Raw genomic sequence first — 27,803 nt, 5'->3', positions numbered from 1 at the left:
GCCATTTTGATAATTTTGACAGCTGCCGGAATCCAGCAAAAGCTGGCTGCCCGTTTTTCTTCCAAGCGGGTTGGCTATGCAGACGACAACGACGAAACACTACCCAGTCAAAAAGGGCAAGTTGCTGGCTAACGGGGGTTATTTGCCAACTCGAATGCGCTAATTTCCCTCCAATTTGCCAGCAAATTGCTGGCAATTAGGGGGCTATTTCAAATGCAACATTTGGGCGATTTGCCGCCGTCATTATTTAGCCGCTCTACCCGCCCTTAAATCGCCCCCAAATCGCCCAGAGAACGCGCCATTTAATCGCCGTTAATTGTCTAATATGAAAATTACAAATATTACTTATTTTCGGATTCATTATCTACTCACATAAACTTATCACTACACTAGGTAATCACCACTAAACTATAGGAAGAATCAATGGTGAAACTGGTATTGCACACCAAAACTTACCACAATCTGACTTTTATTAAGTGTTTAGGTCAGATATCTTGTTCCACTATATTTACACACGATTCCAAAATTTCCCACATTCGTTGGCTAAATGAAGTGCACTAGACAAACAAAATACAAGCGAGAACACGCCAATTGTTTAAAAAACTATTTTAGGCTTAAGCCAAACATGAACCGCCATGTTTGAAAAACGCAAAAACAAACCAAGTCCTTTTCGGCCGCCAGAAAATTTGTCTAAGTGTTTAAATTGCCTTTAAATCGCATTCGCAAATTGCATTTGTTCCTAGGGGCAATTAGCACAGGCGAGTTGAGTTGAACGTCAATCTGTTTAAATCGCCTGACCATGTTCGTCCGCATTTTTTTTACCGGGATAGAGACATGTGATAACGATATTAATAATGATATGTCTCGTAGCCCACAAACAGACACAAAACTTGTTCTATAGAAAAACGCTGATACTCCCTGTTTCTCTGTACGGCCATGAGGCATATTTTTGGGACCATTCATAAATTACGTAACGCGTTTAGGGGGAGAGGGGGTACGAGAAGTTGTGACATATGGGGGAGGGGGAGTAAGCTAGATCGTTACGTAACATGTTTTTACTGAACAAAAAATTTTTTTCGAAGAATTTGTTACGTAATAAAAGAGGGGAATAGAGAAATTTGCGACAATTTGTTACATGGGGGGAAGGGAGAGTCAATTTTGGGCAATTTTCGCGTTACGTAATTTATGAATGGTCCCTTTGCAGGAAGCAGACTATAAAGTGCTCGGCGTGTTTGAGAGACGAATTCTGTGTTCAATACTCGGCAGACTATAAAGGGCTGAACATGTAACGAGAATGCCGGAAGAGAGACCAGCTAACGATATGCTCAGCAGAGAACCTGGAAGAGGTCATTGGCTTCGAGCAGACCCCGCACTCGTGGGCTGTATGCAATTAGGGAAAATCCGTATGTTACGGGTGTTCATGGATACTGGACAATGTCAGCCTAATTATACGGCCACGATGCTGATCATGATTTAAGGGGGGATTATCATACAAACGATAAAAATCATACTGAATTTTTGCGCCTGTTTCAAAAAAAGTTTCCGTGATAATACTTAAATTTTTTTAAGACTTTATTTTATAAATGTATTTTTTTCGATAAAATATATTCGTTCATTTGGGAGATATTATCGCCATGAAATATTTTTTTTTTCAGTAGGCGTCCCGGATTGCGAGAGAACGGCTTGGTCGATTTTCACGATGATGATATATCAAATTATTCAATGTAAACCTTTTTTTAAATGTCATTCGATCTATTTTTGGCTAAAAAACAATAAAAAAATTTAGCCGAAAATACCAAGAAAAATAGATTTAAAAAATGGGTTTACATTCAAGAAGCTGAAATTACCTTTAATTTGATATCAATGTCATAAAAATCGATTGAGCTGTACTCTTGCAATTCGGGTCACCAACTGAAAAAACAGGTCAACTTTGTATGTATATGTTTTATCGATTTAACCTTTTAACTTTTTTGAACCACGCGGAAACATTCAGTATGATTTTGACTGTTTATATGATAAGGGGATTAAAATAAGTTGATCCATTAATTCATACTTCAGCACGCAATCTACGGAAATAAACTCACGTGCCACAGATAACTCGAAATAAATTTTAAAATGTGAACTTACCTCACTAAAAGGACGTTTTTTATTATTTGTTTATTTGACACGGCTCATAGCGGTAGCTTAACGGAGCCGTGTATATTTCATGTGTTTACAATATGTAAGAAATAAAAATAAAAACAAATATTATTGATTATCCGCTGGATCTTGCGCGCAACTTTTTATTGCGCGCGGAGACCTTCGTTCGTGGCGGGAAAATATTTGTCTGCTCGCCAACCGCGTCATGGGGATCATTTAATTCTCTACTGTCCCTCACATCAAGGTCAACATCGTTGAAAGGGTTTTGATACTCGCGATCAGATGTTCTTTAGTGCTTCTTGCACTTACGGGTCCGTCGTCATTATTATTAACTACTTCGCCAATGTTGCTTACGGTTGTTTTTGAGGTGCTGTATGCTGTTTTTGCGGTTGTCAATATGGACTGAACGGCTGCTCCAAATTTGGCAACAGTTTGTAGTTCAGGTATTGGTATTGAAAACTGGTTTGAGCTGGTTTGTTAAAGATGCGTTGGTGATCGGTAGAAATGCATTCTCCTCTGTATCTTCCGCACAAGGTTGTCCGTGGTACGCTATCTGATTACAATACATACATAACATGCATAACGTAGTGCGATTAATAGTAGCTTCGTGGTTTTGGAGTTTTACAGCCAAGTGGGAGGGAATAGGTTTTTTTTATCCGCATCTTCACGACAAGAACACCGTTTGCGACTAAATTTTGATGAATATTTTCCATCAATTAGGCACCTAGACGACTTGTTTGACGTCGTGGATACGACAAGTTCATTCATAGTAGCATCCTACGAAGAAGATTGTCCACTTCGTACCTCAGTATTTAGGATGAGACACCCGCCAGGAGACGTCTCTTGCTGCATCTTGCTCCTCCGATGTTCGGTACGATCCTTGCCGCTGTGTTAGTTGTCCTCGCTGCTATCTCACACAAATAGTCGACGTAGCTATTGAAATTTAACCGATTATCGACCATCACACCCAGGGGAATCGCATCGATGGAATTGAGAGAGCACCCGCACTGCTCATATCATGTTGGATTTTTTTTTTTGGTTGCTGACCAGCACTACTTTCGTCTTGTGGCGAACAAGCTGTAACTGTGCAGCACTATGGCAATACCCCGTACTCACTTTCAACGTAGTTCGCCGGCCTGTTGAGGATGACCCTTTCCGGAAGTTTACCAAGTGTATCCAGCAGGCATATAGGCCGATACGCTGCTAGATCTCCTGGAGGCTTGCCTGGTTTTGGCAGCAGCACAATCTACTCGATCTTCCATCCACCTAGCTTTCGTCCAGGCATATCCCTGTCCTGAACAACGCTAGCATCGCAAGTAACTTGTAAAATATTCTCAAAAGATAACTTAGAGGAACTTAGAGAATTCTATTTAAAGAATACAGGTATATTTTTGACGAACATATTTGTTTTTAATCATAGAGGTTTTAACATTAGGGTCATTCATTTTCTTCTTTTTTGGATTGAAGAAACCTCTTTAGAAAAATATCTAAGCCTATGTGCGGGGCTGGAAATGAAACCCAGGTGAGTTGCGTACAAGGCAATCGATTTACACGCTGCGCGATGCCCACATAAAATATTTGGGGGATGCTTTGTCCTCAAAACACTTCCCGCTTGTACACCACTGAGAAGAATAAAAAAGAGAGGTAGAGCACACAGGAACGATTTTCTCCTTATTTGCCCCGGAGTACTTCTAGTTTCTCCTAGTACTGGAGCAAACCTAATAAAACATAAAACGTTCAGAAGAATCTACTTTCTCCGATACTATTACCAGTATTTCTAAAATACTCACTAGACACCATGATACCGACAGCGACGATGGCACGAACGCAGACGACGCTCGTAGCGAGAAGAACGTGCTCGTGCGACACAGAAACTGCTCCACACCCGAGGAGCAGAATCTGCGCACGCAATAAAAAGTTACAAGCGCAAAATGGGGTCTCTTACATTTTCGACGTGTAGTTTAGTGAAAACAAACGCTAAGATCTGATCTATTTACCACTGGTTTCTTTATTATCAATTATATTGTTATCACTTTATTGACCTAGATTTTCTAAGCCATCTCCACTTCATTTCCCAGGAACTTTAGTTTGATCAATATCGCATTCGGATTCGTGATATCGGCCACCGTAAGCTCTTGGCCATCTTTCAGTCCAAGCTCACCGAGTGACATGGTTAGATTGCTCCTGGTCGCCTCCTCGATACTTTTCACTGCTGCCATGTATAGGGTTTTATTCTTCCCGTTAATATTCGCTGTAAGACCTGGATTTTTCATTTGAAAATCGGCACTATCGCACAAGTGCTGAATCAAATCTTGCAGGGTCATGGTGTTTGGATCGACAACTTCAACTGGACGAGGTACTTGACTGCAAGCAAGACAATCGGACTTTTTCTCCGCCTCGTATGTGTAAGTGTAAATTCCGTCGCTATCATTGAAGACCATGTAGTTGTTCAACGGTTCGCAACAACTGGAAGCTACTTTGAATACTTCAGTAGCACAAGCGGCAGCGATGACAGCATTGGTACTTGCCACAGCCGGTATGATGTTTTTCAAAACACCCTGGACCAGTCGGTATGTTAGCCCGGTTATATTGTATGTATTTGCTCGTTCCTGAGCCTTTTCATAAACCCAAGTTAGATGCTGCGGATCATCGCCATCCAGAACAATGTCCGTCCCGAAAGGATTTTCTTTTGGCCATTGGATAATCTTAACGTACTCAATGCAATGCTCAGGAAGCCTTGGAGTATTCGCAATCGTACATAACGGATAATTAACTTGCGGTGGAAACAAATCAAGAGTACAATCGATACAAGCAGTCATTCCTGGCAAGATTACCCTGGCATTTCCCTTGAAACCTTCAGTTCCTCCATCAATGAGTGGAATAATGGACGTCTCATCTACCGAGCCATCGTCTTCATATTCAAGCATTGAAATCAACATCCCGTTGATCCAACGACGGGCCACAATCGAGTCCAACCCACATACAATTATGTGAAACTGGCGATAGAAGCTCGAGTCGTAATCTTGAATCTTGCAGAAATGCGGCGTAACGGTACATCCTGGTACCCGTCCGTTCACAAAAGCGGCAGCGCATTCCGACTTTGACTTACCAATGTCAGCTCTGCGGAATAAAAATTGACGGTTCAAATTCGACAGCTCAATCGTATCCATATCGATAACATGAATATCTCGAAAACCCATCAACGCTAGATCCTTCAGTAGTTCACATCCTAATCCACCAGCACCTGACAAACGGAATCGTTTTATAAAATTTGATTATCAATCCAAATTATGTATACGCACCAATAACCAAGATCTTGCAAGTATCGAGCAAAAATTCCAGTGTCTCGGTAGAAGCTGTAAAGTTAGGTGGACAAAACGGACCCGAACGTTCCAGAATCTTACGCAAATGACTCCATCGTTTACTCTGAGTTTCGCTAGGTTGAGGGGCGGTTTCCATTTCAACAAAATTACTTAATAGATATTTTCAGACACGGCAAAAACGTAAATTGCGAAAAGACTCGTAGATGCTATATGGAAATTATAGACACCGGTCGAGAAAATTGGCAGTGCAAAACTGTAAAAGTAAACATCAGAATGTCAGAATTAAATCAGCTGACAGCTGATTTTGAAGCCCGCCTCTTAGCGGCGGTAACAAAATAGCACAGTGACAAAACATGAGTTAATTGTAATTTGTAATTTTATTAGTATTAACCTGGTAGAAAAAACTTTTTCAGGTGAAGGAAAAATCACATTACATTTTTAACAAATAGAACAAAACAAAGTTATTTTTCATATGAGTTAGCAGTGAAACCAATAGTTCCTATATTCAAAGTTAGACCAAATTTAAATTGGTTATTTGGTTAGGCGGAGGCAATCGAGTATGACATCACTGTTGTTACTGTGTGCTTTCCAGTATCCAGACTGACTGGCTAAAATAGCGGAATAAACTGTTTAGAGGTTATCGGTAATTTGAGGCAGCAATCTCAGCTCTAAGATATCTTGATAAAGTAGAGCTGAACCCCAAGGTATACCCATATATGGAGATGTTACCGAGGCATACCTTCGCGGGAAAAATGATCAAGCGGCGATGATCGCATTGAACAGGTGCGCCGCAAACTGCTGGCCCCTTTGAAGAATTAATATTTAAACATGGCGGAGCGATCTGTCACAGATTGATGATGCTTCATTTCAAAGCAATCGTTATTTTGTATGAGACACTTTTCGAATGCCTCTGTCACGTCGGTTCGTCGGTGATACTTCATCCTGTAAAGGTGAGTTTCAAAAAAATTTCTTGCGACCATTATATGACATTCATATTAAAAACATATGAATCATTTTATCACACTGTTTGCGTACTAAAAATATTCTTTTTTACGTACCTTGATAGCAGCGATGCCCAGTGTTTTCCTAACAAAAATGTAAAAGGCTTTGGAAAAATCTGGAATAGGGATCTTTAATTTGGAAAAAAATGTGCCAGTTTTTCATATGTATTGGTAGCGAGTGTCCTTACGAGTACACTCATATCATTCTTAAGCCTAAATTATTCTTTTATGATTTTTAAATTTAAAAAAAACCAAATTAAATTCAACCAGCAAACTGACAGTTGTCCTACTAAATGACGTTTCTGCTAATGTCTCGTTCGCCTCATTGTTAACCGGGACAGCACCCCACACAGCATGATCTGGTACTTTGTCAATCCGCTAGCAGCCTGCCATCCCAAGTTTAATCTGCAAACTATGGTAGATCTGATAAGGCAACCTATAGAGTCGTGCAAGTCTCATGGGTTTGGATGTGTTATTGTCCTAAAAGGAAACAAACTAAAAAATGTTTTTTGAATAGTTTCGGGCCAAAAAAATTGAAAAAGGACTGAGATATTAACTCACAGTACTAATCTGCATCAGAATATGCCTTAACCCGCACACCCCTAAAGATCCCTATTACCTGGATGGCCTAAATTTTTATTTTGAGAATGCTTCATTGCCCATCTATGAGCTGTATTTGTTGCATTTTACTAATGAAATATATCTCGGCTTACTGAAAATTTGGTTATTGCGTTACAAATCTTATAATTTCAAATTTTCAGCTTAGAGCAATCCTCCGGAAGTCGCGTAAATGGCTCACTGAACTAACAACCGCCGGTACTTGAAGACGCTAGATTTTCAGAGCGACGTACATACGCTCAGTGCACTAGCGCGAGTTCCGAAAAATTAAATTTGACACTGAGCTTTCAGGACGTCCAGCTTTTGAGAGCTTTGGTATGTCGTGTTTCCAGTTATTCTAAAAAAGTTGTTTAAGAATCAACGACGCATTCTGGTAACCTATTTTCTTATTTTACAAATTGTCTGGGTAAATCTGGACAAATTCTTTGATATCTGCATTAGACAAAAGTAAATTTATCTTATGTCTGGCCGATGCTAACAAATCTGGAACAGTCCAGATAAATCTGCTTACTTGATAGAGCTCGACCTTCTATAAGTTAAGTGGCCCTTACACGTTCAATGTTTTTGTCAATACCAGTATTGACGATATTGTTACAATATTTCAATCCCATTTGAAATCCACATCGTCAATACAACTTTTTCCATTACACGTGCAATACTTTTGTCAATACTGTCTAGTATTGACAAAAGTATTGCACGACAAAAATATTGAACTTGTAGGCCCGCTTTACAATAAGTGGCCCTTACTCGTTCAATATTTTTGTGAACACACAGTATTGACGATATTGCTTCAACACATCAATCCCATTTGAAATGCACATCGTCAATACAACTTTTTTACATTACACGTACAATACTTTTGTCAATTCTCTCTAGTAATGACAAAAATATTGAACGTATAAGGACCGCTATATGTAGTACTGATTCGAGCTTAAAAAATGATATCCCTGCGTGACAGAAAACGAAATTCAACCCATGTCCTTTGCGATGAATGAAATGTTTGGTTCGTTTCCCTCTTCATTCGTTCTCCCAACGCAGCGCATTCAGGTTCGGACATGTTCGGTTTCAGAAACAAACTGAATTTGTTACTATACTAGCTCTGAGAGGGATTGTTGAGCAAAAGTGCACCAGATATAGATTACGCAGTTAACTAGGGTTACCAGATGAGCAAAATAAGGACATCCTGAATCTTGATCGAGGCTAACAAATTTTGCTTATCTGCATTGAAATTTGTATGGATATTTGGAAAGACGACACGTACTGGATGAAGGGTCTGTTATACCCTTAAATTGTTCTACGATAGCGAATGTCGATGTCGATTCGAGATTGCAATAAATCGGAAATGAAAACTGGTTCCGAAACATCTCAGCGTACAGACAGGAGATCGAGGTCAAGTAAGTTTTTACGTTGGTGTGGTCTCTATCACAGGTCCCAAAGCCGTTGACTTGCAAGGACCACTGCAAGATACCTTGGACAATTTGTCTGCTTGGGCTCTCCAGCTGGGTATCGAGTTCTCTACGGAGAAAACTGAGCTAGTTGTATTTTCTAGGAACCGTGAACCATCGAAACTACAGCTTTAGTTGATGGATAAAACTATTGCTCAGGTTTCAACATTCAAATATCTCGGGGTCTGGTTCGACTCTAAAGGTACCTGGGGATGTCACATTAGGTATCTGAAACAGAAGTTCCAGCAAAGGATCAACTTTCTTCGTACAATAACCAGAATATGGTGGGGTGCCATCCCAGGAGACCTAATCAGGCTGTGTTTACTAACGATATTATCAGTGATGGAGTACGGATGTTTCTGCTTTCGCTCCGTTGCGAGCATACATTTCATCAAACTAGAGAGAATCCAGTATCGCTGTTTGCGTATTGTCTTGGGTTGCATGCACTCGACCCATACGATGAGTTTGGAAGTGCTGGCGGGCGTCCTACCACTAAAAATCGATTTTGGGACCTCTCTCATCGATTGCTCATTCGATCGATAGTTTGAACCCATTGGTGGTTGCAAATTGCGAAAGGCTTGTGTCGAGCTTAATTCTCAGACCCGATTCATGTCCTTGTACTTCGATTACATGGCACAGAACATCAATTCATCGTCGTATAACGTTAACCGTGCTCATCTCTTTGATACTTCTGATCTAACTGTATGTTTCGACACATCCATGAAGGAAGAGATTTGTGGAATCCCGGATCACATTCGCCCACAAGTGGTCCCAAATATTTTCTATAATAAATACCATGAAGTCTACTACGCCAAAATGTTCTACACTGACGGATCAATTCTCGACGGGTCCACAGGCTTCGGTATCTTCGACGAATATTTTGCTGCCTCATTCAAACTCAATGATCCTGCTTCAATTTACGTCGCAGAATTAGCTGCCATTCAGTATACTCTCGGGATCATTGACACCCTGCCCTCAGACCATTACTTCATCGTTTCGGCCAGTCTCAGCTCCATTGAGGCCATCCGTGCGGCGAAGCCTGGAAAGCACTCACCGTTTTTCCTGGGGGAAAATACGGGAATATCTGACCGCTTAATCTGAAAAATCTTACCAGATTACCTTGGTTTGCGTCCCGTCACATTGTTCTATTGCGGGCAATGAGAAGGCGGACTCTTTAGCCAAGGTGGGCGCATTCGAAGGCGACACTTACGAACGACCAATTCGCTTCAACGAATTTTTCAGTATCTCTCGTCGGAGGACGCTCGATAGTTAGCAAACTTCATGGAGCAATGGGCATCTGGGACGGTGGCTACATTCCATTATCCCAAAGGTATCAACGAATGCTTGGTTTAAGGGCTTGGATGTGAACCGGGACTTTATTCATACGATATCAAGGATCATGTCAAACCATTACACATTTGCTACGCATCTCAGTCGTATAGGGCTTGCTGAAAGTAATCATTGTGTTTGTGAGAACGGCTATCACGACATCGAGCATGTTGTTTGGCTGTGCGCAGAGTACTGTATTGTCAGCTCCCAACTACAGTCGTGATTCGCTGGTTGGACACTTTCTAACTGGACCGCTTTTTAGTTGGACCTCCGCTACTTAGACCATTGTCCAACTAAAAACCATCTGAATGTCAAAATCTTATGTCAAATTTACTTTGACTACTAACGTCTCATTTGGAGAGTTTTTGACATCTGTCAGTCGTTCCAACTAACGAATCAAATTCTTTAGTTGGACAGAGATGTGGCCCAACCAGCGAATCACGACTGTAATAGATTCCATTCGGGCCCGAGATAGATCACCCTATGTGCCATTCCGAGACGTCCTGGCAAGCCGTGAACACCCCTATATTTTTCTTATGTACAGTCGTGATTCGCTGGTTGGACCACAACCTCTGTCCAACTAACGAATTTGTTTCGCTAGTTGATCTGTCTGACAAATGTCAAAAACTCTCCAAAGAAGATATTAGTAGTGTAAAAGATTGATAAATAGATTGTCAAAGCCAATTTGACATGTGATTTTGGCGTTCAGATACTTTTTAGTTGGACAATGGTCCAAAAAGCGGTTCAGTTCAAAAGTGGCCAACCAGCGAATCACGACTGTATATCTTTTTGAAAACTAGTGATGTCCAAGTTTAATACATTTTCCCCTCTCTCATTCACAGTAGAACCAAAGACAAATAATAAAGACGTGAATCGTTCGAAGAAAGTTTTAAAAAGTTGTGGCTTATTTTACAATTTTTGAAAGTAACTCCGGTCCCTTCAGATTTGACCGAACTCACCGCTTGATGGCGCGCCAGTTTGAAGTTTCTTTTGAGAGTGTACTTAGAAAACGAAAAACATCAACGCAGGCTTTGATGCATGCAAATAAATCAACACAAAATTCGGTATCCATGACTAAATATTGAACGTTACTATGGCGGTCGGTCATCTAACAATGATTCTCTTCCTTGTTTTCTTCTGTTTTTCGCGTCGGTTATTCGGTTGTTACTTGATCAAAACTTTAATTAAATTGGCGAATTCCGCTGAAACAGAACAATAAGTACTTATTATAACTGACGTGAATTATTTGACCCAACAATCGTGATACATGCAAATTTTATTTTCAGAGCAGTCTGATGATCAAAATGAATCGTTGCACCGACAACCATGGTCTAATAAGAACCTCAACCAACCGACTTGGCGAAATTCCAATCCCACCCATCCACATCCCAACAGTAACGAATTCTAATCAGCTGTTCGTACCCGTTTTACCATCAGAACAATCCCGTTGCACATTTGATGTTGTAAATATCTCGAAAGATCTGAAAACGAGCTAATCAAAGATACGATGAAAGTAATCCAGCTTATATGACAAAATGGGAATACCGTGTTATTCGAGGACTAAATGCAAACTCCGCAAGTTGAAATATAATCGAAAAATATATATTTTTAGAATATAAGCTCCATAGCAGCGGTTCTCAACATTTTCCGTACCATGGACCCATAGAAATCACCCTGAATTACTGCGGACCTCCAGGATAAACATCGATTTTGTATGCTAATGAATATGTTATTTTCATTTTGTTAGGATCGCGGACCCCCAGCAACGACTTTACGGCCCCCTAGGGGTCCGTATACCCCAGGTTGAGAAACACTGCTCTATAGAATTTAAGAAAAAACAAGCAACACTTATCGTAGTTTATTTGCTTGAAATGATTCTACTAGTAGCGACTATATTAACTGAATAATAAAAATGAATAAAACTTCAAAAGATCGCATGTATTGCAATAGAAAGATTTGACACGAAATCGCTCTCGTATCAATAAGGTTGCAATCTGTTCCGGTGCCTAGATCGGATAGTTTCGAGCGAATGTATTTTCAAAAAAACACGATTGCTTCATAGTTTATCAGGATTTGATAATTTGACAATTCCATCTGCGGTAAAGAGCATTATGTCCTGTATAACTTTATCGTATATTGAACCTGGTCGAACTTAGCGGATCTTTGTTCCTGTTTCACACTCATAGCCAATATCCGGGAAAATTGGTTTTTGTAACGGCCAATTTCTTCACATGGATGAAAACCGGTTTTTGCTGAAAACCGGGTTTCGTGTAACTGGTTACCAGCAACTCGAAAACTGATTTTCGGCGCAAACCGGCTTTCAGTCTGTAAAGAAATTGGCCGTAAAAGATTTGTTTATTTTTATTCAACTGTTTTTTCCATAGCTACCTAGTTAAGTTGTTTTTTTCCTTAGATACATTTCGTCAACAGAAAAATGAGTGATCGTATTTACGATGTCAGTAAAACGTCATGGTTTGGTTTGACATTTCGAGGGACCGTGAGTGACTTATTGGCGAATCCAAAAGGAACCAAAAATAAATCGATTGAGGCAAGGCCCTGGTAGAACCTCATGACATACCTCACATGCAGATGATATAGAGAACATCATGACAGCATCAGAGTGCCAACAATTATCCGAAATATCAACCCTCCCCTCGCCCCTGCGATTACAGGCTGGAAACCACTACAACAGAGTATGCATATCCGCCACAATGCATTGCAATGATCAACCAGCAAACGACAATGTCAATACACAATATGTATCCCACTTCCTACCTTTTTCCTTTACTAACATAAGAGGGGAGCAAGCCGCCCCTAAGACGGCTTTCCCTTCCCCCACTGACACGTGCCATGTAATTAAAAAAAAGAATTATCGGATTTGTTAAGCTGCCGCACTTGGGCCTAAATAAACATATTTAAGATAAAAAAGATGTTGAAAAAGCCGTAAATCTGCAAAAATAGAAAAACGACAGTTTTTACAAATTTGTGCAGGAGTGTTCCTAATACAGACCTCATCTCGACACTCATAAGCGTCCTACATATTTCATCGTTTGATGTAAAAGGAAAGTTTCCAAACAAATTCTTTCATTTCCGTTCCTGCTTGATTATCGCTACTGAAGCTATTACATCTTTCAAAAAGTGGTCAAAATTTCTTCATTGATCAAAGATACCCGCTTTGAAAGGAATAGATTAACATGCCATGTTCAAATACAGCTAATGCCAGTTACAGTTGCTTCCCGCATAAATGTGTACCATATGCCAACCATTGCATTAAACGTCTCAAAACCGTTTTCAATATGGTTCGTTCAACAATAGATTAACCATTGCCTTATACAATATCGAAAATACCCAGTATCATTTTTCCATACTCGACCATACAAACAACGGGTTGTTAAGAACAGGCACCATATCATGCTGTTTTCCATATACATTTTGACGACATACCATTGATGAACCATACATATTATTTTGACATGCATATTTTAGATGTAGCGATGCATAAAATATTTGGTGGAGAAAAAAAACTTCTCTTTCATCTTTTCAATTCTATCGGTTGATGAATTTTGTGACACGTTATCTTTTGAAGAAAGTTTCATTGACACTAAGTGGACTGACGCTTTATCCAATCGAGCTATCGCCGTATTATTGGAAGACGAGGATTTTTGACCATGGCAAACTACAGATTTTTATGTGGTTTTTGTTTGAGGCGAAACTGAGTCAGTTCCTAACCCCAACTGCTGTCAAAATGTATGAACTGACAGCGGTTGGGGTTAGAACCTGACTCAGTTTCAGGTTCAAGCGAAATCGCCATTAGAGTAGTGTAAATATATATACGAATAACAAAGACTACCTAGAGCAATATTAACCTCTGGCACAAAAGTACAATGTAGTATACAAATCTCCAATATAGTATACGCGGAAGGTATTGGAAATGGTAACTAAATAAGTATGGTAGTATAATAAATGAATTATAATGATGGAATGTATCAGTAGTATCCCATATATGGTGAGTATTATATGAATAGTTAGGAAATGTTTCCGAAGCTTTCTGGAATGGTATTTATTTATACGGGTTATCGGAGTATTCAAACCTTTTCGAAATCGCAGTGAATGTGATTAATTATTTCGTGGTCGGTAAACAGAAGACTATATTTTCCAAGACCCATTTACCGACCCATTGTTCTCTGTGCCTTGACCATTCTGCTTGTGCATAGATTATTTAGAAATATTACCCATAATACAGTTATATTTCCTTAAATTGCCAGTTGGCTTTTTAAGCGACAAAAATTACAAAAGCACAAAAATGACGCTTGATGCGATGCAGCATACAAAAATTCCCATTTGGCGAAATAATAAGAGATGCATATTGAAAATTTATATTATACACACAAAAAAAAATATTGGTAAAAGCAAATACAAATTAAATACGCCAAGGTCCCATACAAAAGGGTCATCATTTCTTGACACACCGAAAACTAGATTTAAAGAACCCTATGCATAAATTTTGCATGACTAATAGCAAATACTTTAAAGTTGTAAGAAATGGCAACACATTTCGATAGATCCGATCAGAGCATGCCGTTCCTAGGCTTATTTGTTGGACATTTGTTTATCTTTCTGTGCAGAAGTGTCGTTAGATATCGTAGAGCTCAACAGCTAAAACTGGGAAAAGATTTCACAATTGCATGTATCTGGACAATATTAAGCAAACACACATGCCTGGGCTGATGCCGCTTAAATCGCACGACGCTGGAGACATTGATTTTTGTACCAATTTTCTTTTTGTAAGTATTTAAAGCTGCTGCAAAGAAATTACTAAATATGAAACCCTAACTATTTTCATACAGACTTGTAGTGTTTCCGAATTATCGATAGCCGCCGAGAAAATTAAACCTCGGCATATGAACGATTACGAATTTATTCCGTATGACGTATTTCGTGAAACGACATAAAGAATTCACAGTAAAGGCTAACGTGGTTCCTGCACCTACTACAGCGTCAAATCATTCGAGCAAAACCCAGTAAACGCCCTGCCTAAGAAAAGAACTTCTAAATCATACAACAGTCCTCCGTTAGTTCAACGTACGGTGTCCATCGAATCGTTCAAAAAGCGACAAGCTATATCGCTTAAACATAGCACATCGTCGGTGAAGAATTGGTTCGATGTGTTGCAATCGACAGTTTTCGGCATATGCCGCTGAGAGAGTGGTGGCGACAAGAAAACCAAAGGGATGCTGTCAAAGTTAAATCCGAGCGGATCTGCACCGATTTACTGCTTTGAATCTAATAGGCTCCTATAATGTCAGTACCAGCCCCACCTTAGCTTCCACCACTACTCTGTCAGCGACCATAGATTGTATTGTGAGCTTGGCACAACGATCAAGCGCCAGGTAAGATTTCTCACTGTGGGACTTCAAGTTAAACTGGACAGTAATTCCGAAACCTTACTAGCATTTCAGTGCATAACGGTTGGGCATTCGTGGAAGGAATAGTAGCCCGTTCAACTACTCTGGTTAACGCGCTTGAATCATACTGGCCGACGAAAACATAAGCAAAGAACATGCTCAATGAAGGCCTGCTGAATAAACAGAAATTGCAATTAATTATTTACGCACCGGAGAGATAGTGCTACAATTCTACGGACACTGATAATCTTTAGTAGACAAGGATCGGAAATACGTCTGGTTTTTGAGACCGGTGTATTAGCCTCTGTTCCAATTAACCCGGAATAAAATAGGAGGAGTGAATATGCTGTTTAGATAAGCTTGTTCAGGGAAGTTGATGGGTTTGTGCCTCGTGTTATTAGTTTACGTAAAACAGTGTTATCTATTTTTCGGTTTCAGCGACTCTACCGCGTAGCTGTTTTATTCCGTTCAAACTGGTTAATAAAACTGGTAGGATGCGTTCGGCTTCTGTATTTATTATCAACGAATTGAAATTTTTTAACTAAAATAATTAAACTAAATACGGTTTCTCCCATTCTTCCATTATCACGCCAAACATAAGATTAGGCCTCAAAAGCCAATTGTCAAAATTCACTTTGGGGGAAATTCTGAACGAACCGTTAAACGCCCAGCACAGCCGTAAACAAGAGAAAAGTTTTCTCTTTCGTTGACTGCTATGCACCGCCCTAGTAACAACTGTGGTTTTATGATAGTTTTATAGCCACTGATAAAACTTAGATTGCACTTGTAGCGTGCTATAAAATTTCAATTGTTACTTGGGCGTGCATGTGTAATAACAATTTCTCCTGAATTTTCCGTCAAAGTGAATTTGGTTTTTGAGCCCAAGATGTGGTACTCTTTTTCTCTGGGCCTATTAAAATTATATTGATCCTGTCACCGTTGTTTTACGATCTAGCGAAGTCTCTGATCGTTAATCTCATTGAGCTCACAATTCTTCGAAACATCGCGAGTTCATCAGCATCATGTTTAACTTAATCAACAAGGATCAGCTGCACTCGTACAAACAAAACAGTTAGATCGGTACTGTACATAGCTTGGTACATGTATGAAATCGACTTATTATGAACAAAACGTGGAGAAAAAATTGTCGACACTGGCGACAAAGAGAACTTAGAGTAGTGATAAGACAATCGAACAACTCGATCGAAAATAATTCTACTGGACGGATGGTCGTTCACCATCTCACCCGTTTGTCACTTCGGAGTTTCTGTACCATCGCGTCTCTTAGGAATCCTCCTAGTTTTATTGCTTCGCGAGGAGAAACAACGAGTATGGTTTCACTACAGAGACATTACATGTGTCTGCCCTCTAAGAACGGTTGGTTTCAAAGTCGTCCAATGAAGGACGTTCGTTGGACTAATTTGGACAACGTCCAAATAACCGTTGAACAAACGTCCATCGTTGGACCCGTGTTGAACGATTTTGAAACAATTTTTTGGACGTCTCGGTGGGTGGTCGGACACGAGAAGATACTGCAATGACCCATCGCTTTTTTCCGGTGGAGTATTGACGAGCACTGCGACCAATATGATACCACAGACTAACAGACATAACACTCAAAAACAAAGCTTCGCCCGCTTTAACGGTCATTTTAAATATATTTGTAGTTGGGACTGTGGCCACATTTGAAATTATGGCGCCACTGACATATGAACAAGCATATGGGGGATAGACCACTAGTGAAAAATTGTTCCCAAACCTGAGGGGTAACCCACCAGTAAATGAGTGATTGGGACTGTGAATAAAAGGTGGAGCTAGTGTTCTGGGAAAATTGTCGGATCGATGTTTTTTTAGGGAATTCCCTCATAGTGTTATGTCTGTTAGTCTGTGATGATACTTCCACCGTCAGCTGACAAAAGACCATCACCATTGTGCAAAGGGACAGCCGATGAAAAAACTAATAGAAAATGTCGTCACTTTCGAGCACCAATTAAATTCAATTCTGTAACCAAATAAACGCGAACTTTGAATTGTCATTATGATTGTCACGATGTCGTTTGAATGGTCCTTATTAATTCCAACCCAAATTATTGAACCTACGTCTGTTGAGCTGGAAACTTCGTAGGAACTGCAAGAAATACGAAATTATAAATCTTACATAAATTTTTAAAAAAATGGATCGGATGGATTATGAAAGGGCACACACCTTACACATACAAAACTAAATACAATATCGCACATATTAATTGTTATTAACTGTATTAAAGTTGTTTCATCAATTGAAAGTAATTTTGAAGGAACTGAATAAGTTGACATTTTTCCTTTTTGACCATAAGTGCTCAGATGAGCTTCCAAGTGCCTCATTACCGTATTGTTCGGTAGATCTACGGATCAATTACAGCTTGGGTGAGCCGTTAAGGAGAACTGCAGGTTAACGCCTAATTAGATATTTTTGCAGTATCCGACGAAAGTGCACAATGGTCCTTCCGGTGAACGGAGAGTGGGTTCGGGTTAACGAAACGACGATGGTCCATTTCGGTTGTGATAATTGTTAGCATTGAACCGGAGTAATAAGTATCTCGCACATGAACTAAACTTTCGGTCACCTGTGGACGGATTTCTGCCCCAACGCTTTGATTGTGAGCATATCTGTGGATAAAATCATATTACAATTGTAAAAATTATTATTAATTACCTTTCCTCCTATTTAATTACCTTTCCTCCAAAATTTCCTCAAAGCGCTATAAAAGAAATTGCGAAAATTTTTAGTGAGTCTTTTTCAGGTTTTCTAGATAATAAACATTATCCATGGAAACGTTTTCAGCGGTGCCAGTCTTTCATTTAATTCACCAAAGTACGCTGTCACTTTGACAGTGTACCTTTATCGGTGTACCTGGGTTATAAAATGTGTCCTCGAAAAATTGTCAGAGCATTCCGTATTAATATATTTGTATTTGGTAAAAGTAAGAGTGTTCCGCTCTTAGCAAAATATAACCAACCAGGTTGAAAGAAAAACTTTTAACTTAAAAAAGAATAATCAAAATAAAAGTTTTCCTTTTAAGCTAATGAAGAATAGTATTCATAGTATAGTTTTCTTTTCAAACTAAGAGTAACGCTGTTTTTTTGCCAGAAGTGAAAAACTTATTTTTACCAGCATTTTTTTTTCTGTGTGTATTGATGTTGTAATTACTGCTTCCGTGTTTCGCTTTAATTTTAATTTCTTAATTGCATTCAATATTCGAAATAAAACGATTTTTGCGTTAAAATGAAATGAAAATGATAGGCTATGTACGGTAATTTGTTTTAGTTATTCTCTTCGTCCAAAGAACTGACCTTATAAACATCTTCTGATTCAAAAGCCTAACGACCTGTTCAGGGTATCATCCAAACAATATGTGGAATCGTTGGACTATATAGGATAAAGTTCGTGTGCAATATTTTTTATTAGGGTGCATCCTTGAAGACCAAAACCACCACTTAAGGTGAAGATATGTGGAAGCCAGCAACGCACGCTTGTTGCTAGGCACCGATGCGCTTGTTTACATTGAGAAAAAATGGAATTCAAAGTGAAAATTCAAACGCACAAATAATAGTTTTCTGACATTTTCCTTCGGTAATCTGCATATTGGCAGAAAATTAGAAGTTTAGTTAGTAAACGATTAAAGTTTCGCGGGTGTTTTTTCAGTGATATGTGATTAAAGTGCATTTGAAAAAGTATTCTGAAAATGAGAAGAAGAAAAATAAGAGTGTTTCGAAAAAAACCCCAAGTGTAGAGGGGTGATATTTTCGCACAAAATAAGAGCTACAGATAGAATTCCGTCAAAAGCTCGGGTTGATCGTATAGGAAAATGTTCTAGCTTCCTCAAGTAGCAATTTCGTGGTACACCGGCAAGGTTAGTGTATTGAAAAACATATTTTTATATTTGCTCGTGTCAGATACATGGTTAGGCAGGGGAGAGGGGTGTGTGCGGCGTAGGAGCTATATTGTGGCTCGCATGTATAATGCCCTTAATAGAGTACTTGACAATCTGTAACTGTATTAGTGTGTTCAACGATTTGTTTTCCTCCACCTGTCATAGGTGGAGGACAACAATTCGAAAATAGCTTTTCGGTCGGATTCTTTTCATGATGGAACCTGACCAACCGATAATGTACGTCTCCGCAATAAGTTTTACAGCGACATAGAGCATTTCAACATCATTATAAATACTGTAGACGAGCTATTTCAAATGTTCAAATTGGTTGACAGTTTTAAATATGACAGCTGGAGGAAAACAAACCCCCAATTAGTGTGAGTGAAATGATTTGCATAGAAATCTATACAACCCTATTACAAAATGTTGATTTCCAAGAATTTAGATTGTGTATTTTTAATTAATCCCGCCTTATCCTTTTCCACGTGTTCCGTTCCACTGAAACGTCATTCTGAAACTGTCAAACTATTTCATAATTCCATCGAATTGCCCCTCGACTTCACACGCACGCACTCGTGCAAAAAGAAGCTCGCATTTTCGCGTTTTTCATCTTTCTGAATAGCAGCAACATTTTATTAGCGAGTGATCTGCCGCGTAAAAGCAGTTTCTTGTTTCCCGTTGCGGCGAATCGGGTTTCCGGATTCCAGAAAGTATAAACGGTCGCTTTTTACTATTACGCGATTCGGTGCAAGGCGGATTGCTCAGCAGAGCACTTCTTTTTTGTCGTCAAATTTGAGCCACATACAAAATGGTTAACAACGATAAGCAGCAGCCGCAGGATGACGAAAATACTATTGCTGACAATACGGTTGTGCAAAAGTACAAAACAGCTGGAGCGATCGTAAACAGTAAGTATCGGGGGCTTCCCTGTTGGCAGTGGAAATGCACGGTCCGCGTCGATAGCAGGAGACCGGATTTTTTTTTCGGCGTTTTCTCTTTCTCGCTGGGGGTGGTGAATGCGTTAATGCGAGCGAGACGGAGCGATATTTCGAAAGGAGCCACGTTTTCGGGAGATTTGGTGATTTGGCTTATTTTTGTAACATTTCTTGGGAGTTGGGGTTAACGCAGAAAGTAAATTACAGAAATTACGTGTCATTTTTTATTGTTAGTTTATTGTCAGACATTGGAGCTTGAAAATCAGTTTGATTTTATTGCTATGAAATTATAACCTCGAAACTGAAACGAAGGCTGCAAGTAGTCTTCGAGGGAAGGGGATTAATCGAAACAATACGACCGTTAATGTTTTTCTTCTACTTTTATTCTTTAAAGAAACACTCCAGAATCTGATTCAGTCGTGCAAAGTAGGAGCATCGGCAAAGGCACTCTGTCAGAAAGGAGATAACCTGCTGGAACAGGAAGCAAACAAGGTAAACTATGATTTTTGGTGGAAACCGTTTGGGGTCTAAACAGAGTTCCATCATCGAAACACAATCAACCCTCATTAAAAAAGTTCCAAAGTGTTTGACGCTCTCGGTGACGGAATCTCCTACTCGACCCTTTAGGCACATCACTTATTTTAGGGAAGCTAGAGAATAGCTCAGCAACGAGCACAATCGTTGCCGGAGCGAATGATCGGGGGTTCGAATCTCCGTCTTTTGAGAATTTTCGCTTTCCCTTGCATCCTCTACTATGTTGTGGCTTGTGTGAGAGAATATTGCCCAATGATTAAAAATCCATACGGAAGAGCTAGATTGTATTTGATTCACCGTGATTATCCACAATGATATATGAGGGCTTCTCTCGCCACACTTCCGGCGAGGACGGGAGAGAGCGATTGTTTATCTTTTTCCAAAGTGTTTTGCTAACATTCTTCTCATATGTTTTGTGTGTAATCCGCAGAAATACAAAAATGAGGAGGATATGAAGAAAGGAATTGCCTTCCCAACATGTCTCTCGGTGAACAACTGCATTTGCCATTTCTCACCCTCGAAGAACGACCCGGACTATGCTCTAAAGGCAGGAGATGTAGTGAAAATGTAAGTAACATATTCCAGTGAAAATTTAGTCCACATGGTCAGGGGACTTCTTTAAATTAACCTATTCAATGTCAATAATTGCTTAAATGTAAAACCCACCCACAATTGAAAGCGTATCCAAATCTCTTCCTGTAATCAAATAAGGGTAGCTGGGTGCTAGGTTGGTCATTCATTACGACCATAATGCGAACCCTACACAAAACAAGCATATTGTTTAATTGTAATTTATTAGCTTAAAAATGTTTAACAAATACTGTACAATCTGATTATCGCGAACGACTTTTATCCTAGTTGTGCACGACCGAAAATCGTCATCCAGTTTATTATAACCGTAGTGCATTGAATGACTATTTCCGATTTAACCATAACATCCTCCCGAATTATCCTGGGATGTAAGCGCATGATAACGATTTTAATTTTCCCTAGTGATCTCGGAGCGCACATCGATGGCTTTATCGCAGTGGCGGCACAAACAATCGTGGTCGGTGCCACGGTGGAGAACAAGTGTAAGGGTCGTGCGGCCGATGTCGTACTGGCGGCGTATAACGCCAGTCAGGCCGCCCTTCGGCTGCTAAAGGATGGCACCAGCAACTATGCCGTGACGGAAGCCGTACAGAAAATTGCCAGCGAGTTCAAGTGCAAACCGATCGAGGGCATGCTGAGTCACCAACTGAAACAGTTCAAGATCGACGGGGAAAAAACCATCATCCAGAATCCGACGATCGCACAGAAGAAGGAGCATGATAAGTGTCAGTTCGAGAAGTACGAGGTGTACGCTATGGATGTGCTGATCAGTACTGGCGAAGGGCTTGGAAAAGAATTGGGTACCAAGGTTTCCATCTACAAGAAGACGGACGAGAATTATTTGCTCAAGCTGAAGGCGTCCCGTGCATTTTACGCAGAGGTAAGATAATCATTGTAAAGGGCTTTTTCCGCGACGTGGCAATGGTCCTGACGGCACAAGCCTAGTGATGTACTATTGCATCCGTGGTTTGAATCCCGTCAGGGCATGTCGATAAAGAAGAGTAATTCTAGAAGGGGTCCAATGATGTTAAATTAAGCGCTTGAGGGGTGTGTGTTTCGGAGCGAGGTGCGGAAGAACTATAATTTAGCCGCGAATGTCTGTTTCGAGAAAAAGGACATTTTAGTAAAAGTTGATTGAGGCCTTTACTAAAGCTATATTTGGTTTGAATGTGCTGAGCTTGGTGACACCCCCTAATGAGTAGTAAAGATTATGAGAGCTGAGGGTCCCCTCTCTCCTATGTACACAAACAAAAATACTCTTTATTTTTGAAAATACTTTTCCACAATGTGATAATCCGTGTTTTTTTAAAATAGGTGAAGAAAAAATACGGCACAATGCCTTTCAACCTGCGTAACTTCGAGGAGGAGGCTAAAGCCAAAATGGGTGTGAATGAATGCGTAACCCACAAGCTGGTTGAGCCGTTCCAAGTATTATACGAAAAACACAGTAAGTATCGATTAGGCATTTTACTTTCTAGTGTAGTAGCTTGCAAGGAGAATTACGCGTCTCCCAACCTCGTGGATTTGTGACCAGACACCTTGCAAAATTATAACGATTAATATCCTTCCAAATGGAATTTTGCTCCCGGCTAGACCTCGAGTCAATCCGTGGCTTCGAACTTCTGTTTGGATTTGTTGTACCATGAAACAGTTTTCATGATACCCAAAGGAGAATCGGACAAGTTATATTCCGACTAAAAAAAATTTTGATCGTTGTTAAATGTACCAATAATTCAATAAGCTATCCTTTTCTTGTAGATGAAATCGTCGCCCAATTCAAAAACACCATACTGATCCTGCCAAACGGACTGCAAATCGTCACCAGCAACACGATCGATTTGGGCTGCTTCGAAAGCGAATACAGCGTGCAGGACGAAGAGATGAAAAAATTGCTGGAAAGTGATCTGGTACTGGCCGATGCTAAGAAAACAGCGGTAGCTAATTTGGCTAAAGCTGCAACAAGTGCCGGTAGCACAACCGCCGCCGCAGCCACCACCACCACCACTGTCACTGCATCATCAACCGGCGATGGCGCGCCAGGAACGGGTGCTGCCAAGGACAAGAAGAAAAAGAAGAAGAAGAAGGCGGCGGCTGCGACAGTTGCTGCCACTGAATCCGGAGCTGGTGACTCGAAGACTGATGCTGGTTCGAAGGCGACGACGGCGGACTCCAACAAGGAAAACGCCGCCAAGCCATAATATCCTATGCTCTCGCTGCATGGCACAGTGCTTTCTATATGCGTTTTTGTCGACTTCACCCTGCAACCCCCTCAGCCCCCATTCTTCATCAAGACTTCCGTTAGTTCGTCGCAGCTCTACAGCGACATTTATTGTAGAATAGTCTTAATTTCTTCCTGCTCACCGATTGGTTTGTAAAGCGCTTAGAGAGATCGCCCAATCCGTAGTAGTCTCAGTGGAGAAAAAGGAAGCAGGAAAGGATGTTGAACTTTTTACAGTAAGCATAATTGGTTTTGGTGACCAATTTACGGTTGGCGCCTTTTACTGCCACTATACGCATAAATGCCCCATGTTCTATGGATTTCCCTATATGCATGGGACAGTTTATTATGCGTAGAACAGCAGTATACTTGTAGCAATCGTGTTAGAATTCGTTTTCTTGTGTCTAGCTACTGATCGTTCTGTTTACAATCACAAAGCATGTGATTTGAAGACATGTACTGGTGATCACGTGGAATAGAAAATTATCCAGTAAATTGAATAGAATCCAACCCGTACTAGTACCGTACATCATCCATACTTCAAAAGGGAAAGTAGACGTTAGCATACAAAAAGGCTTCCCTTCTGTTCAGTGCGGGGAAAATAAAAAATAGTAGAACACGATGTAAGTACCTTTTTGTCTGAAATTGAATAAAGTCGTTTCGTTGAAGCAGTATAATGTACAATCCAATCATTCATATTGTATAAAAAGCCACAGTCGAGTCGTTTGCAAGAATGTAATTCCGTTTTTTTTCGTAATAAATTTGACAAAACCATATAAATCTATTGATTTTAAACTTACGACGAAAAGTTATATTTTCCGTGTTCCGAAATGCCCGTTAGATCGAGCTAATAATCTTGACACAAATCAAATTTGTTCTTGATCACGAATGTTATGGCACTGTGTCAAACTTAGAGAAAGATTTATCCTTTACACACTCGAGTTTTATAGTCGGTTGATCATTTTAGTTATTTTTACCCAGCATCTCCCAAGACAAACAACTGCTTAGGACTCCGCTGTTTTGCCAAGCTCTCCAAAATCTAAATTTAAGCTACACAAAAACCTGGGGTTGGTCAGGGGTTCTTCGAGTTACCAATATTTTCCAGTAGAATCTCACTATTTTTGACACGTTACACCGATACGACATTAAAGGCTAATAGTTTTTTCACCAAAATTAAACGATAGTCAGCCAAAGAAAAGACTTAGCGAGACAAAACAAACTTATCGCAGTAAATCAAGCTGACCAATGTTATTTTTGCTAATGCTTATAAGACTTTGATTTCTGTGTTTTCTAAAGGGTAAAAAATCCCTACAGTTTTAATTCAGAACAACCTTTGCCGTTCAACGGATCACACATTTACTTTATTTCTTCCCAACATGTACACATTTTCATACGCATTACTAGAAAAAGCTCACTTTTTCGAACCCGTAACCGGAGCTGGTACAGCGGATGGTGCCTCAGCCGGAGGATCTACTGCCTTCTTAATGGCATCGGAGGCCTTTTTGGTCCACTGGCCCATGTAGCAAGGAAGGCGATGAATGAAGTTAATCGTATTTTTCACTCCCGCATTGTAGTAGTGTGTCGTTAAAAAACACAACTCACCGGACTTTGGGAGGGCAGGAACCTATGCAAAAAAACGGAGCCGGAGTTAGTTTTGAAATCGTACGCTATTGTCGAATTGTAAAGATAAATATAGCCTACATCAATGGGAATCTGCTGCTTTACCGACGCAATGTGCGGCTGCAGTGCAGACGAATATCGTTCATACACTTGATCGGTATTTTCGTTCCAAATTCCTTCCTTGCGTGTGTAGTATACTGCACTTCCGGCTAGCCCGTTTTTGGCGATAAACCTGTAAATTTTAAAATCATAAAATGGATTTGGGGGCAATCAAAAATGAAAATATACTACTTCAACATTGTATGGTGAAGGTGCAGACACCAAAATTGTTGTTTTACGTAATTTTTGACAAAAAGAAAATACTGACAGTGATTTGAGGCTTCAGGTGTCAGTTTATATTTTCTAGCAATAGAATTTGAAAAGGCGTAAAGCGCAGATGTTGCAAGCACCCCAGTGAAAAAAGGAGAACGAACGGTCAGGCGATTTCAAGCCAAGATGAAGAGAAGGTGGGAACATTTGACACTTTTGAGTGTAGTAGTATTATACTTGCAAAATTAAGCATGGCGGCCGGGGCCCTTGAAGTAAACATCAACATCCGAACGACCATCCTGATTCTTTGGCGCAGTGAGAAAAGGCCGAGCTTTACTTCGGATCTATCGATTAGAATACTTATGGACACTTTTTACCTAGAAAAAAATCGATTAAATTAACTATGACCGAACCGAAACAAAACTTATGGCAACAGAAGGGCACGCTACGTCAACTGTTTTTGCTTTTCTTCTTCATATACTCTTGTTTTTTCGGCTTCACCGAAGAAAAATGGCAACCGCACTCACACACAGAAAAAAATGTGCACACCTGTATCCGTCTTGATTTCAATCCACACGCAACTTAAGAGAAGAGAAGACAATCGCGTAACCAATTTGATCCAGTCCTAACCTCAATATTGAACCAGCTTTTGATTGGTCGTTTTGCCAGTCAAGAGCGTTCATAATATTTACCAACGGGATGAAAAACAGTGCTGCTGAATTTATTTTGGCTACTTTTCATACACATGAACATTTCATGCAAATTGAATAGATACCCTTGAATGACGAATAACTACGTGTATTGTTCAGAGAGACACGAATAAATTCAATTTTTAAATGCAGCTAGTATTGTGAATTCTTGACAGAGGGTCGATATTTGAGGTACATTATTTTCAGCAATTGTGAAAAACATGCAAATGGAATCTGGCAACGATGGATGCTTGTTGTCTTTGGAATTACGACAGGGCCTGGTAGATAAAATTAAGAAGAGCAAGAAGCCTGTTGTCGTCTCTTCCCCAGTTAAGCTCAGCCGGAAATGAACCGGAATTCTGGCTGGTTCCAGTTCGTATTCCGGCTCCAGTGACACAACCGATTCTAGTTAGAATCGGTTGTGTTACTGGAGCCCGTATACGAACTGGAACCATCCAGAATTCCAGTTCATTTCCGGTTGAACTTTACTGGGTCTCTTAGCACGCAACCATAAAATAACCTACAGAATAAATTCTTTTAACTTAAATTTAGGTAATTTTGACCTGTGCGTCGCTTTCGCACTTATTAGTGTTGTAAAAAAACAAAACGAGAGATTCGACTCAGTCCCCAAGTAGCAATTTTTGTTTCAGTAACTATTTCATAACCAGTTGGCAACAAAAAATAGGTGCTATTGTGACTGACATCTAACTTCCTGTGCGACCTAAAAAGCGCAGTTTTAGGCCGATTTTCAACATGATTATGATTGAGCAAAACAGTAAAAACTTGTACCCGTTTCGTTGGAATAACCATGCGAGAATAACTAAATGAAATCATATTGTTGTTAACATGTTGAATGCAGGTCGCAACAAGATTACTTAATCATACCATTTTTTCGTTCACCTAGACTGTCAATCGCAACTGAAAAGTTACTTATTTTCTTATAAATATGTTAAGATTATGTTACCAGTGGAAATGAAAATGAAGACCAAGTTAAAATATATGTTGATTATTTAAATTTGAACAGTAGTGTCATTCTTCATATCAAAAATTGCCAATGAAGCATTAAATTTTACTGCGCATCAGGGTCTATCGAGTGATATTTTATTCCACTTCATATTATTTCACGCGCTCTTTGTGAAACCAAATTATCAACAAAATAAAACCCATTTTTTCAAGGAGAAAACCGAATCATATCAGAAATCCAACATTATTCAATGAAATCACACATTTATCATAAATCAGGAACATAAATCGCTTTACTGCTAGACTTTTATGAATATTCGTGTGCCGGTTGAGGTTTTATTTCCAATACATTAGAAAATGATGAATATAAGAAACATGGCTTTCTAGCCATCCAGGGCCAAATTTAGGATGTGATTTTGGTGAATGCGAAACAATTTGCTTTTCGAGCAAATTTATATCAATGAGCAAAGATTTTGATTTGTGAACAACTGCATTTCAGCGTACGGTTTGGCTCCATCGAACAATTTTTAGTTCACATCCAAATATACCTTTCCTTAATATGACTCTGTACTATACTATTCTTACTGAAAACGTTCTAGTTACAAAGTCATATTCTTGTCATACGCGCGTATCAGGCACATATCATTATACTTTGAATCACAAACTCACACGTATTGATGAATAGCATTTGCAACACTGAATTGACCAATTCATAACTAAAGGTCAGCAAGTTAATAATTAAGTTGAATTTTTGTTTCCATTACGTTGAC

The 27,803-nt window shown here is 39.7% G+C and overlaps 3 protein-coding genes and 1 long non-coding RNA gene across 4 annotated transcripts; 2 read left to right on the top strand and 2 right to left on the bottom strand.

Annotated features, from left to right (window-relative positions):
• Positions 1-4,122: 4,122 nt before the first annotated feature.
• LOC131692023 (nedd8-activating enzyme E1 catalytic subunit) lies at positions 4,123-5,736 on the bottom strand. The gene is made up of 2 exons (XM_058978848.1): positions 5,442-5,736; positions 4,123-5,383 (listed from the first exon to the last, which is right to left on the bottom strand). The coding sequence occupies exons 1-2, from the start codon at positions 5,596-5,598 to the stop codon at positions 4,191-4,193; spliced, it is 1,350 nt and encodes a 449-aa protein (XP_058834831.1). The 5' UTR covers positions 5,599-5,736; the 3' UTR covers positions 4,123-4,190.
• Positions 5,737-14,427: 8,691 nt separating this feature from the next.
• Positions 14,428-15,623, top strand: LOC131693441 (uncharacterized). The gene is made up of 3 exons (XR_009306253.1): positions 14,428-14,639; positions 14,703-15,245; positions 15,307-15,623. It is a non-coding gene; the product is annotated as an uncharacterized LOC131693441 (long non-coding RNA).
• A 4,101-nt stretch (positions 15,624-19,724) lies between these two features.
• LOC131689773 (proliferation-associated protein 2G4) lies at positions 19,725-24,251 on the top strand. Its single transcript, XM_058975066.1, has 6 exons — positions 19,725-20,082; positions 20,504-20,601; positions 21,074-21,210; positions 21,637-22,114; positions 22,549-22,681; positions 22,993-24,251. The coding sequence occupies exons 1-6, from the start codon at positions 19,983-19,985 to the stop codon at positions 23,430-23,432; spliced, it is 1,386 nt and encodes a 461-aa protein (XP_058831049.1). The 5' UTR covers positions 19,725-19,982; the 3' UTR covers positions 23,433-24,251.
• A 540-nt stretch (positions 24,252-24,791) lies between these two features.
• Positions 24,792-25,483, bottom strand: LOC131689772 (MICOS complex subunit MIC13 homolog QIL1). Its single transcript, XM_058975065.1, has 3 exons — positions 25,364-25,483; positions 25,154-25,304; positions 24,792-25,076 (listed from the first exon to the last, which is right to left on the bottom strand). The coding sequence occupies exons 1-3, from the start codon at positions 25,369-25,371 to the stop codon at positions 24,864-24,866; spliced, it is 372 nt and encodes a 123-aa protein (XP_058831048.1). The 5' UTR covers positions 25,372-25,483; the 3' UTR covers positions 24,792-24,863.
• Between the last annotated feature and the right edge of the window lie 2,320 nt (positions 25,484-27,803).

The sequence above is a fragment of the Topomyia yanbarensis genome, chromosome 3, assembly GCF_030247195.1.
Source record: "Topomyia yanbarensis strain Yona2022 chromosome 3, ASM3024719v1, whole genome shotgun sequence".
Taxonomy (NCBI): domain Eukaryota; kingdom Metazoa; phylum Arthropoda; class Insecta; order Diptera; family Culicidae; genus Topomyia; species Topomyia yanbarensis.
This window is presented reverse-complemented; position numbering and strand designations above follow the sequence as displayed.

Coding starts and splice junctions, on each gene's coding strand:
- LOC131692023 (XM_058978848.1), bottom strand. CDS start 5,598: ATGGAAACCGCCCCTCAACCTAGCGAAACTCAGAGTAAACGATGGAGT. Junction 5,384..5,441: donor TTGCAAGATCTTGGTTATTG/GTGCGTATACAT, acceptor TCCGTTTGTCAG/GTGCTGGTGGATTAGGATGT.
- LOC131689773 (XM_058975066.1), top strand. CDS start 19,983: ATGGTTAACAACGATAAGCAGCAGCCGCAGGATGACGAAAATACTATT. Junction 22,115..22,548: donor CCCGTGCATTTTACGCAGAG/GTAAGATAATCA, acceptor TTTTTAAAATAG/GTGAAGAAAAAATACGGCAC. Junction 22,682..22,992: donor AGTATTATACGAAAAACACA/GTAAGTATCGAT, acceptor CTTTTCTTGTAG/ATGAAATCGTCGCCCAATTC.
- LOC131689772 (XM_058975065.1), bottom strand. Junction 25,077..25,153: donor AGCAGCAGATTCCCATTGAT/GTAGGCTATATT, acceptor TTTTTTGCATAG/GTTCCTGCCCTCCCAAAGTC.